The following is a 13,818-nucleotide window of genomic DNA, read 5'->3' on the forward strand; positions in this document are numbered from 1 at the left end:
TGAAAGATAGTTTTGTGGGGTACATCAATCTGGGTTGAAGATTATTTTCCTTTAGGACTTGAAATATTTCACTCTAAGCTCTTTGTAATTTTAGGGTTTGTGTTGAGAAGTCTGCTGTGATTCTCATGGTCCTTCCTTCATATGTTTCTCTAGCTGTTTTTAATGTTTTGCTCTTTGTGCTGTTTTTGGAATTTTGATTATTATATGCCTTAGTGTAGATTTACTTTTGCTCATGACTACTTGGAGTTATAGATGCTTTATTTATATGTCAAATTCTTCATATATGTTTGAGAAGTTTTCTGCCATTATTTCTGTGAAGAGATTCTTAATGGCTTTTACACTATCTCCAGCTTTCTCAGTAATTCCAATCAATCTTGTATTGTCTGTCCTTCTTTGCTTGATCACAGAGCGGATGGATTGATTTTTTGTGGTCTCTTGGGAATTTTAAGAACTTTCTTTTCATGACTGCTAGCTGCATTCCTACTTTCTAGATCTGATATGTTATTCTCATCTTCACTCAATCTGCTGCATACATTTTTGGTGGAGTTTCTTTTTTTTTTTTTTTTTTTTTTGTCTTTTTATCGGTACCAGGGATCGAACTCATGACTGCCTGTTAGTAAGGCAGGCGCTTATGCCGCTGAGCTAAATCCCCAGCCCTTTGGTGGAGTTTCTAATCTCCTCTCTGGATCTCTTTCTCTGATTCCATTTCCTGTCTATGTTTGGCATTCATGGTTTGCATTGCTTTTCTGAGCTTCTCTGTTTATCTGTGTCTGCTTTAATGTCTTTTCATAGTTATTTCTTTTTGCACCTTAGAGATTATTTTTTCTACAGCCTCTTATATTTGCTTTTTTACTTCTGCTGCTATCAATTCAGAGAGTTCCATTTTTTGACTTCCAATTTCCTCTATCTCTTTGTGCTCTGGACTTATACTGGGTGGGCTGGGTGTTTCAGATTGCATTTTGCTTTTCCGTCTTATTATTTTCTATTTTGTTCTCTATGTTGATGTTTTTAGGTTTCTAATGTTAGATAAGTAGCCTTAACACTGGTATCGAGGCTTTCCTAAGGAGGTATCTGTTCCTCAGGATGTCTCCCCTTGCCACTACTGCCATCACTCCCATATACCTCTAACTTGCACCATCATACTCCTCTCACTGGCAAGCTGTCCTGGTGCAATGGAGGAAAAAACAACACACATTCACACTCTACTTGCCAATACCACCATCCCGGGGCAACAGAAGTAGTATAGAGTGCAGATTCACACTCTACTCGCCAGCACTGCCAGCCTGGGGTAATGGAGAGAGGGCAGAACGCAGATTTGTATTACTCACTGGCACCACTGGCCTGGGGACCATAGAGGAAGAACAGAGTGCAATATCACGTTCTACTTGCCCAGCACCACTGGCTAGAACAATTTCCCCCCGCCCCCTTGAGATAAGGTCTCACTACATATTCTGGATGGTCTTAAACTCACTATGTAGCCCAGGCTGACCTCAAATTCAGTGATCGTCCTGCCTCAGCCTCTTGCGTGCTGGGATTACAAGGGTGCACCACCATTTCTGGTCAATTGCCGTTTTGTGATGCTGGGGTCAAACTCAGGGCCTCACTCATGCCAGGCAAGCACTCCAACTCTAGATTACACCCCCAGTCTCAGTACTTTCTCTAATTACAGAACATTTCAAACACAAAAGAGGTTATCCCAGTAAAAATCCACATACCCACACCATACCCTCTAGAATTATTAATTCATGGTCAATTTCACCTATTGCCTCCCCAGTTTCATTTTCAAAAAAATCCTGGATACTGTATAATTTTGTGAATAAATATTTCATAGTGTATTTTTAAAAGCATTCTTACAAAAAAGTTTCCATCACACCACTATCAGAATGTAAAAGCAAAAACAACCCCCACCCAAACAGTAATTCCTTAATATTAAATAGTTTATTGTTTTCCACACTGTCTCACAGAGTTGCTTTTTTTTTTTTTTGTCTTTTTCCTTTTTATTGGTACCGGGGATTGAACTCACGACTGCCTGCTTACAAGGCAGGCGCTTATGTCGTTGAGCTAAATCCCCAGCCCTGGAATTGCATTTTTAACATTCTTTTTATAACACATTAGAACAAGGATCCAAATATGATCCATACATCATGATTAGTTGAATGTTGCTCTAAATCTATAGGTTCTTCGCCTCCATTTTTTAATCTCCTTAGAATTTGTTGCCCTAAGAAGTCAGTTAATTCATTTTGTATTTTGTTAAATGTACTCCTTGTTCTCACTTTACATGTATCTCTGTTCCTGTATACACTATAAAATCAGTAGGACTTTTTTGACTAGGGGTTAGGGAGGACAGTATTCCATTATGTTATTTATGCCCTGTTCTCTCTCCTTTTGTGAAGCTACCAGTCATTGCTAATCTAACATAATTAATTAAATATGTTTAATAGGTTTGATGCAGTCTATCAAAATGTTTCTAGATGCAACGAAGAAAGATATTTTTCTGTTTTTGTTTAGAAGAAACCCAATCAAAGCCAGATAGGTGGTAAATGTCTGTAATCCCAGCCCTCTGGGCTGTAGTGAGAGGATCTCAAACTCCAGTCCAGGCTGTGCAACTTAGCAACATATATGGCGGGTGTATGTGTGTGTGTGTGTGTGTGTGTCAATGCAAAGACCTGGGGCTCAAACAAAGGAAAAAGAGAGGGAAGGAAGGAGTAAGGATGGGAGACAGCCAATCAGCTAATTAGCATGGGCCTCTGCCAGTATCTTCTAGTGCCTGGGATGAGAGAATAAGTTTCTGTTGTTTCAAGTTACCATTTTTGTATCATTTGTTATGGAAGATCTAGGAAACTAATATAGGCCTAGATAGTTTTTTTTTTCTGATTTTAAAATTGAATAAAATAGTTGGGCATGTAATCCCAGTACTCGAGAGGCTGAAGCAAGAGGATTTTTGCAACTTCAAGACCAGCCTGGACTACAAAGTAAGCTCAAGGCCAGCCTAAACTGCACAGCAAGACCCTATTTCAAAAAGACCAAAAATTAATTAATTTAAATGTGATATATTAAGTAAAATGAACATACAAGAGAAATAAATTGGTTAAAATATTCTTAAAACTCCTTTACTTATAGAATCCAGCTTTTTCAAATTACTTTTCAACTTCTGAGTTTGCTAATGTACATTTTTTCACGTAATATCATCCTCTGTTGCACCGAAAAATTGGTGACTTCTTAAAAAAATGATTGGAAACTAAATTATACTGGTTTTGCAATTAAATATGTAGAATTTGTCAACTTCCAACACATTGGGGAATGCTGGCACACATATCTGATTAATTCTTCCCAACATCCCCACTCTCAATAAAGGGTCAAAGAATTCAGAGAATCTACAAGACAGAGGGACTGTTTTCTCAAGCTTCAAGAACAGCATTTTGTTTGTTCACGCATCACCAGGAGGTGTAAATGATGCTGCTCCTTGGGTCAACAATGTTTATATAGGACAAATAAGACGATTTCTTTTGGGGATGTTAAAATGTGAGAAAATGGGATTCTTTAGTACTGCTCACACACAGGACAGGCTAAATAGGTCTTGAAGACCAAGAGCAACATAACCTCAGAACAGTTAGCTTATTACTTCTTTTGACAGCTTTATAGGTATTTTCTGGCAGGCTGCAATGTCTCATCCTTCTGAAATAATCTTGCCATGATAATTCTCCTAAAATGGCTCCACTGCATTGTAACTGAAAACCAAAAACTTTGAATGGTCTTTGCTTGTTCTGAAATAACCTTTATGGCATAATACACAGAAATGTCAGTTGTTTTGGTCAGAACTCTATGATTTCAACTTCCTTTCCACTGTTATTTCTGATCACCATAATCTTAAAAGATTCTCATCTGAATTTAAGAATCACAAAATAAATGTAAATTGCTGAAATTATCAATTTCATTTAGGAGACGAGGATGAATACACATACCATTATAAATTGATTACACCCTACCTACATGATATACAACCATGTACATTTCTCAGAGGATCTCTATTTGAGGTAGACATGTTATGTGGAAAAAAAAAGATTTCCCTTCATGTTTACTTAAACATAACCCATAAATAAAAACTGCATATTTAACTTATACCACTTTGTTCTGATACAATATATATTGTGAAATAATCCAAAAAACCAAGCTAATATATTTATTACCTCACATCTACCATTTTTCTTCCCCCTCTACTTGTAATGAGAAAACTAAAGATTAATTATCTTAACAAATTTCAAGCGCACAACAGTGTATTGATAAGTATATTAACTGTTGTACATCACATCTTCAGAACATCATTCATAAACAGCTTACAGGAATGTGCTCTCTGGAATGGAATAAACAGCCTAAATCCAAAGAAGGAGTCACAGAACACTAGAGATGATGTCTTTTTATTCAGGCCCTGCTACAAAACCTTGAATAGAACTATGAACCAAACACAAACAACAGATAGGAATATTTAATTGCTCTTTTAAATAATGTACCACAGGTGTTTTATTTCCAAACAAAGTTTCAAATCAGAAGTGTGCAAGCCACAACTGCCTCTAGGAACTGTAAATTTGTTCCTGACTGTTCTCCTACTACTTACAATTCTAATCCTCAAAGTACTTTACCATCTCCACAAAGGATCTCAGTACCAATTAGTGGTGCTAAGAATGCAATGTAAGGCATGTCTATAAACCCAGAACTTGGGAGGGTGAGGCAAGAGCATCATTGTGACTTCAAGACCTGCCTGGGTTACAAAGTGAGCTCAAGGGCTAGGGCTTTAGTTCAGTGATGTGGCACTTGCCTGGCAAGCATGAGGTCTTGAGTTCTATTCCCTGTATCAAAAAAAACCCCAAAAAACAAACAAACAAAAAAAACAGAGTTGTTAAACACTAAATTATTGACAAATGCTCTTTTCAGACAAACACACACCTTCCCACTCGTAACAAGAGAAAACAATGTAAGTGACTCCAGAAAAGCAAAGCTTATACAGTATGTAACACAATTTACAGTTCTGTGCACAACTATTTCTACACCAAAATATTACTCATGAGAACTCCGGTACAAGTATTAAATCAAAAAGTGACAAAGAACACAGCAAAAAAAAAATCACTTACTATATAGCAATGTCAAGTCATAAAATCTTGCACTTAACAGATCTTCTCTTATGACAGCCTTTTTTCTGCAAAAGAGAAGACCCATCATTTTGCTCATTTAGCTTTTACTCACTAACCATCAAAATGAAATCTACTGTGCATTAATTTTATTAACTAGCCTTAAAGTTTGGTAAATGTTTTAAATAATATTCTTACAGACTCCCATAAGATACCAGAATGCCAACCTACATTTTTATATACACTGAATAGTATCATTTCAGTATTTCAACAACAGTCTAGTTCGCTAACCATGAGTGGCTACTGAGTGATGTAGAACAGATTTAAGCAGAAAATTCTAGCAAAGCCAGGACTAATTGCCTGTCTGCACTCTATCACATTCTCTGCTCCAGTAATTTAAAATGGAGATTTACTACAGAGGAAAGTATCACGGCTTTCCCTTACTTGGAACTCAAAAGTGTCAGAGAGGGGTATCATAATTTTACTGCTTTAAAAGGAGAGGTAAATCCATAGACCTTGTTAGTGTGTTGGAGAGAACAAGCATATGTAGAAGACTGAAAGACAGGAACGCTAATTACCAACCCAAAAACTCCAAAAAGAAGATAATGTAAATATCCAATTGATAGGGATTTTCCACTTTGGGAAAAATCACTGAGAGTATCATTTATGTGGGCAAATGCAAACTATTATTTTGTACATATTATTTCCCTACGCTTTCCTTCTATGATAAATCACTGAAAAAAAGCAGTAAAATGTGGACTATTTTTGCTGTGATAAGACTTAAATAAGATATGAGCCTTTTGCCAGGTGTGGTGACACAGTCCTGTAATCCCAGCATTCAGAAGGCTGAGGCAGGAGGAGTGCCATGAGTCTGGGGCCAGCCTGGAGTACATGGCGAGCTCAAGGCCACACTGAACTACAAAGCCAGGCTCTTATCTCAAAAACTATGGGGACCAGGAAATACTTCAGTGGCACAAGTGCCTGCCTGGCAAGCTCAAGGTCCTGAGTTTGATTCCTGGTACCAAAAGAAAGAAAGAAAAAGAAAAGAAAAACCTCACTAATTATCTGGGCCTCACAGATCATGCAGTGATGACTGCTGCTCCCATCAAGAGTTAGGATAATGAGGTAATCTGTGGGTGTAAAACAATGCCCACCCATGACATTGTCACAGTCAGAGATAGGCGTAAGGATGAAACTACCAGGCTGCAGATGCAGCTCAGTGCATAGGCACTTGCCTGCCATGTATGAAGCCCTGAGTTCAATCCCCAACACCACATTAAAAAAAGAAAGTATGCTACTGCTATCTACTATGCAAACAATGTAATAACCAAAGCTCATTTAGAAAATTATAAAATTCTCTCTAATGCAATTAATTCTGGGATTCACAGGTGGGTTCTTATAGTCCATGAATACCTTAAAATCACTTATAAAATATAGTGTGCAAATGAGTGTTTTTCTAAAATAAAAAAATCTGTAGCTGTCTTTATTTTCAAATAAGTCCAAAATACTCAAAAATTAAGATTTAAGGAGTTTAGTGGTAGGTCCAATGAATCTCAAAGACTATCACCAAATGTTTTAATTACTAAAAATAGGAAATTAAAATTCTTAAGTCTGACTTAGTAGTATACACCTATAATTCCAGCACTTGGGAGGCTGAGGCAGGAAGATGGCCAAAATATAAAGCCAACCTGGACTACATAGTAAGTTTAAGGCCAGCCTGAACTATATAGTGAAACCCTGTCTCAAACACTTAAAAAAAAATAAACGAATACACACATTTCAGATTAAAATAAACTTAAAATAGGGCTATAGAATAGTTCTCTGCTACAGCTCTTGCCCAGCATAGATGAAGGCCTAGGTTCATTCCCCAGATGAAGGAAGAAAGGAGCAAGAGATGGAAGATAGAGAGAGGTAGGTAGAAAAAGATAGAAAAGTTTACATTATAAATATGTTGGGGCTGGAGATATAGATAGCTCAGCAGCACAATGCCTGCCTGGCAAGCATGAGGTCACTGAGTTCAATTCCCTGTACTAAAACCAAAAAACCAAAAAATTATCAACTTAAATTACTTTTACCAATTTCCAATGTACCATTCATATTCAATTTAGTTCAGAAAATGTGAACTACGTATTAAACTCAAGTATTAAGCACTATATTTCTAGACAATTAAAGAAACAAATTTAAATGTTTTAAAAATTTAAAACAGAAACACTTGCTGTATCAAGTGCCTTTTGAAATATAAGGCAACAAGTGTGAAAGTAGTTTCAACCATAACTGCCTCATGGAGGTAGATCACTGCTATTTCATTAGTTACTTTCTACTTTTTGTCCAGATACATGCTACTCAAAAGTGTGATCAGAACACCAGTGCTTGTCCATGAATTGTAACTGGTTTGTGACAGATATAAAATGAAAGTAAGCAATCTGAAATTTTAACACAAATTTATACTTTTGTAAAATTTGGTATTTCTGTTGTTTTTGTTTTTTGTCTTTTTGAGACAGGGTCTCACTACGAGGTTCAGGCTGGCTTTGAGCTCAAATTGTTACCCAGGCTGGTCTTGAACTTGCAATGATCCGCCTGCCTCAGCCTCCTCAGATTACAGGAGTACACCATCAAGCCCAGGCAAAATTTGTATTTTTATTAAGTTCTGGTCTACAGTAGTTAAGGGGGGGCAAACTAACACACATACACAAAAACCCTTAATTTCATTAAATATAAAACTCAAATTATATTCTAAGATTTTAGCTGATCCTTCGTGAAAATATCCAGTGTGTATTTTCAAAGTAAATGCACTTAAAGCTCCATATTTTTTGTATATTGATTTATTTCTGGTTTTACTTACATGGACATCACTTCTAAAGTTAATCACTAACCTTATACAGCCTTCAGGTCTTGCATGACAGGACAGCTGTTTCTTAAAACAGCTTTCATTTTTATTGTCTTTTGTTTCTCTCAGTTGTCTTTTTACTTGAACCTATGAGAAAAGCAAAAATCACCTACTTAGAATGATAACTCAACAATTCAAATGATAACCTTGTAACTGTGCCTTACCAACTCAATAAGCATGTTAAACTTTAGAGAAAGAAAATAGTAAGAAACAGAGCATATAAACAGATTAAGCAAGGGGTTGTGCACATAATTCAATGAAAGAGTATGTATTTAGCATGCGCAATGCCTAATGTTCATTCCTGTCACCATAAAGGAAAAAAAAGAAAGAAAAGAGAAAATGTTCAAAGCAGAAATGAGGCCAAGCTCAGTGGCCTAAGTGCCTGCCTGGTAAGCCACAGTTGTGAGTTTGATCCCCGGTACCAAGAAAAGAAAAAAAAAAAAAAGCAGAAACAAGCAGATTTATATATATATAAAGGACTGAGAAGTTAACTCAGAACATGTCCGAAATAACTAAATAAATGATTTATGACTCGGTGTTCAAAAATGAGTGTGAACCTGCCAAAGAAAAAACACTCTAGATGAAAGAAATAAGAGAGTTTTAAGAAAAGAAACCAATCTAGATGAAGAAACACAGGACCAGGCTGTAATAGTTTTTAAACAAGAAAATAATTCTACAGCCATCGAAGACCAAGTACAGTGTTGAAAGCAAGTGAACAAAACAATCAAATTCACTTTTTTTCTGGAAGATTAACTTTGGCAGTAATGTAGAGAATGAATCAGATAGAAGCTTATCAAAATCAGAAAGAAAATTCTTTTTTTTTTTTTTTTTTGGAGGGGATGATGACAGGAATTGAACCAGAAACAAAATTCTTATGCAGTATCTAAATCTACACTGACCAATATGATAGTCACTAGTCATATGCAGCTGTTGAGTGTAATAAGGCTTCTCTAAATGGAGATGTGTTGCAAACTTAACAAAGGCTTGCTACACTTTAAAAAAAAAAAAAGTAAAATCTGTCAGTAAAAATTCTTTACATATTCTTCGATATGCTGCATTAAATAAAATATATCACTAAGATTTATTTCAATTATTTCCTTCTACTCTTTTAATGTGCCTACTAAAGTGTTTATTTTGCTGCTTTTAGTATACTTACATTGGGCAGCACTAATCTAGATGGCAACATGAGGATCTACAAAGAGGCAACAGCAGAGGAACAAAGGACACACTTAAGAACATTAAAAAGAAAAAATAAGAAAACACAAGGGAGAAAAGAGAAGTGAATACATTAACAATTAAGGTAGGGTTCAGAAAGAAAGCAGGGATTGAAATGAGTTTTAGATTTGTTAATGCTTAAGAGTCTTTAAAAGGTTTATTATTAGATGGAGATCTACAGCCAAGTGGTTCAAAACACAGGTTTAATTCTCAGGAAAGAGTTACAAACTAGTGATAAAATACCCAGGCAGCTGGAATAAAGATCCTGTGAAGATCTCCAATGATTAAAAAAAGCAAAATGGAAGGAACTTGACAAAGAAGACTGTGGAAGTCATACAGATTAAAATGAAAATACATACATTCGCACAAAAGGAAAAAGAAGACAGTTAATAATATACACAGATAACAAACAATGGGATTTAGAAGATTATTCAGGACTTAGTAAGGACCATTTCAGTAAAATATGATGATAGAAGTGAATGCTCAATGAAAGCCAAAAAGTGAAATGAAAAGCCTCATTCAGGAAGTGTAGCTGTGAAAAGCAAAAAAGTGAAGGGCTGAAAGCAGCTAAGATCACAGAAAGATATTAAAAGACTGCAGATCTCATATCACAAAATTTAAAAATAAATCCCTTTTAACTTACAAATAATTAGCACTGTATCAAATTTTTAAATACTATCAAAGTCCTATTAAGTAAATTTTTATTCCAAGCAACAGAAGTTATCATCTCTGGAAGTTTAGTTCATGCCAATATAAAGATACTTTGAGAGAATAGTCAATGTATCTTCCAGAGAAGCCATTTTATCATACCTTACATTGTATCTTTTGCTCCAATACACACTAATTTTGTTCAATGACAAAAAAGACATATAACAAGCCAAGTCTTTTTTCACTTAATCATTTTATCTAAAATGTAGTCTTGTTTATGCTGTACCAGGCTGGTTTGATAAAAATATAGCAACACAAATGGCAAACATCTAGAAGTAAACAACTAATGCTCAAGTATTTTCCCCCCACTAACCAAACCGTCACAAACAGAACTATAATACTTATTCATTTCTCCCATTAACGACATCACAGAAGTATGCTCATTTTTAGTTATTTATCATTTATTCTCATACACTTAATTTTTATTTCTCATACATCTTACTTTATTATCCTTTTCTGTTTTCCTCTTTTCCTCATAATTCAGGAATATGCTACTATTTTATAAGTGAAAAATCAACATCAATAAAAAATCATAATCATGGTTAAGTATTATCAATGAAACAACCAATATTTAAGACCAAGACATCAATTTATATTTAATTTTTATTGGTTAATATGGGAGACAACTCCATTGTCTCCCCTTGAATGCAGAACAATTGCTGCAACTTTAATTATATGGAGACTTATTTTCTTTTTTTTTTTTTTTTTTTTTTTTTTTTTTGAGACTTATTTTCTTATACTGGTATGTAGAGAGCTGGCTATGGTATTTCCTTCTCTCTTCAATTGGCTCTAAGCATTGCAAATAGGGCTAACCAGAGGTGCTGCTTTATCTCCAAAGCCATCAGACAGTTTCCTGTTTCCTCTAGTGCTTTCTTGGATGTTAGAGCCATTAGCTCCAAGAATGTCAACTGGGTATGACACTCAAGGTAAAGAGGCAGTCCCTGGGGCACAAAAATTTACACACCGGAAACCAAAGCAACAGCTACCTAAAATAATTCAGCTGCTACCTTAATTGGATTATGCAAATTGCTCCTTCAGCATATCCTTATCTCTGTGTTTTGCAGAGATGCTCTTCTCCCTACCTGGCTAGCCAGCTCAAGTTACTCACCTAATTCCTGCCATCCTCACTCATCCTGTCACTCATCCCTGAGCCACCCCCCTTCTTTACAAGATAATAAAATTATGAGAGAGGCCTAGGATCAGGCCTTTGTTCACACATCCTCATGGGGATTGGATTTAGCGCCCTTTGGCTGCCCTTAACTTGGAATATGTCTTGGTGTCTTTCCTCTTGCCATGGGTTGCATTGGAGGTGGTAGATTGGAATTAACTTTTGGGATTTCAATATCGTCTCAATGGGATTACAAATATAACTCTTTGGACTGTGAGGAAAACCGGAAAAGGGATTATGATACTTGGATAACTGTACTCAATATTTGGGGTTACAATAGTTAACCTCAAAATTATGTTTTTTTATGAAAATAGTTTTCAGGTTTTTATTTATTTTTTGGTACTGGGGTTCGAACTCACCTCGTGCTTGCCAGGTAGGCACTTGTGCCACTGAGCCGAATCCCTGGCAAGGTTTTTATTCTTTTAATTTTTAATTTTTTTTGTTTTTTGAAACAAGGTTTCACTAAGTAGTTCAGGCTGATATTGAACTCACTACGTAGCACAGGCTGTCCTCAAACTCAGGCAACCCTGTCTCAGCTTCCCAAGTGCTGAGATTACAGGCATGTGCCACCACAACCAGCAGTTTTCAGGTATTTTAGACATGAGTATTTGTGGGAGTCAGCCTTTGAATCTAACACTCTAAACATTTTCTCACTGTAAATTATTTGAAGTATAATTCTACTAAAACATGTTTCTGAAATACAAGGACTTGTACTAAAAATTTAAGTATTCTGTAGAAGTTCAAGAGCATCAGAAATCTAATATACTTTTAAAATGTGGTGTATCGCCACTATACATGCCCTCTCAAAGGCACAAAGAAGATTTCAACATCTTTGCTGAAAGGTCTGAGCTTGTCATGCTGAAGAGGAATAACACTAAGCCTAAAGATGAACAACTTTCAAATATACACAAACTGAAAATCTATCAAAGCAAAACGCCTCAGTTAACTTCACATACTTCATGTTGCAAAATAAGACATACTTACCTTAATACAACCTTCCAAAGCACTGAATTTAAACACTGCCTGAAAAGGCTTTCGGTCAATGGGACATGAAGCCAGTGTCTGAAAAATGATTAACATATTATAACTTTTTACAAAATTTTTTTAGGACATATCACATTAAACTGTTATAAACTGTTGTAAGTTTTTCAAAGAAACAAAAAATACTTTCTTCTTTCAAATACAAAGGAGATGAAATATTCTTGGCCTGCTTCATGCCACAGAATACTTTAAATCTGTTTCACTCAAATATTCATTCAAATATTTACTCATTTCCTATTTTTGTCAGATAATTTGAATACAGTGATAAACACGAGAGGTAATGTCTGTTTTTAAAATCTCATTAAATCTTCTTGCCCTACCCGAGAACTTCTGGCATAATGAAAGCAGGACTGAAATCTACTAATCTGTGGTATAAAACAGACTGTAAATCTAAAGCTTGGGAAGCTCTATATCTACTTAAAAAGGAATGGCTTGGGACAGGCCATATGATGGTCTGAAATTTTACTTTTTAAGTCTCTGACTTAACATTCTCCCCCAAAATTAATTCTCTGAACAGGGAGTTGTGTCCTCAATAAAAATATTGAAAAGATATGGAAAACTGAAGCATTCTTTTACCTCCACTTAAGTCACTCAGATAACCTCTACAGAACATTTGTTATGTATCCCTTGTTCATATTCACAAGAAAATTCCTTACATATCTTTTCTAGCATATCCTTTGGCAGATATCGGATGCACATATAGCTATTTTGTAAATATTACAATTCATACACTGGTTTGAATTTTACTTTTCTTAAATTATATATCTTAGATTGTACCACATTACTTGTTCTTAACAGCATGGTATACCACTGTAGATTTAGTTTATATATATTTTTTTAATTTTTGGAACTGGGTATCAAATTTAGGACCTTGTGCTTGCCAGGCAGGTACTGTGCCACTGAGCTATATTCCCAGCCCTATATTTTCTTTTATATGAGTAAGGTTGAGTGTCTGAAAAATACACTATTAAAGTAAGCAGATTTTATGGGAAAATGGGAAATGTGACTTGACTTTAATAAATTAGTTCAGACTGCCACAGCTCAGCTACTTCCAAATACTAGGAATTTGATATGCTATTACTTTTCCTGCAAAAACCCTAAGAAGTTTTGCTACAAATAACAAAGCAGCATGCAACTTTTAAATAACACATTACAAATAGTTATGCTACTTCAAAGAACTCCATAGTCTAACTATATGTGATTACTGTTTATCAACTAGCATAAGGTATATCAAACTTCATTGGTTAGAGGTTATATTACCATATTTATAACATAAAAGAATATTTAAAAGTAAAATCTTTCAAGTACTTTCCATTTTTACCAAAGTTTAAAACTATTTCTATTTTAAAGGTAAATGTGTGTGAACATCCATAAAATGACTGAAGAACAAATCAAAACTTATTCCCATCAGAGTTTGCTTAAAAACTAAAATGAGTAGAGGCTCTTTACTGTCTACTTTAACATCTTGTCTTCTGTTTAAACTTGTGCATCTCTGTGCCTTAATTACCTAATTCATGAAAATAGCAACTGAACTTATCTGTAAGGTTTTTGCAGAAATTAATTCTTGGAATGTGTGGCATATACTATTATTATACAAAGTTTTGCAAACATCAATTACTTTAATTACACTAACAAAAAACTAGGATAATTAATAAAAAGACAGTATGACTTTTTTA

The 13,818-nt window shown here is 35.2% G+C and overlaps 1 protein-coding gene across 4 annotated transcripts in view; it reads right to left on the reverse strand.

The window, feature by feature from the left end:
• The window catches only part of Scaf11 (SR-related CTD associated factor 11), a 65,004-nt gene that overhangs the window by 24,745 nt on the left and 26,441 nt on the right, over nucleotides 1–13,818 (reverse strand). For all 4 annotated transcript variants that reach the window (XM_063254603.1, XM_013159247.3, XM_003476081.5 and 1 more), the window contains 3 exons: nucleotides 12,086–12,163; nucleotides 7,997–8,097; nucleotides 5,127–5,191 (listed from right to left, as the gene is read on the reverse strand). In XM_063254603.1, coding sequence (XP_063110673.1) covers nucleotides 5,127–5,191; nucleotides 7,997–8,097; nucleotides 12,086–12,163 — 244 coding nt within the window. The remainder of the gene's footprint in view (nucleotides 1–5,126; nucleotides 5,192–7,996; nucleotides 8,098–12,085; nucleotides 12,164–13,818) is intronic.

This window comes from Cavia porcellus, unplaced genomic scaffold (assembly GCF_034190915.1).
Source record: "Cavia porcellus strain 051 isolate PalLab524CR breed Dunkin Hartley unplaced genomic scaffold, mCavPor4.1 scaffold_8, whole genome shotgun sequence".
NCBI lineage: Eukaryota > Metazoa > Chordata > Mammalia > Rodentia > Caviidae > Cavia > Cavia porcellus.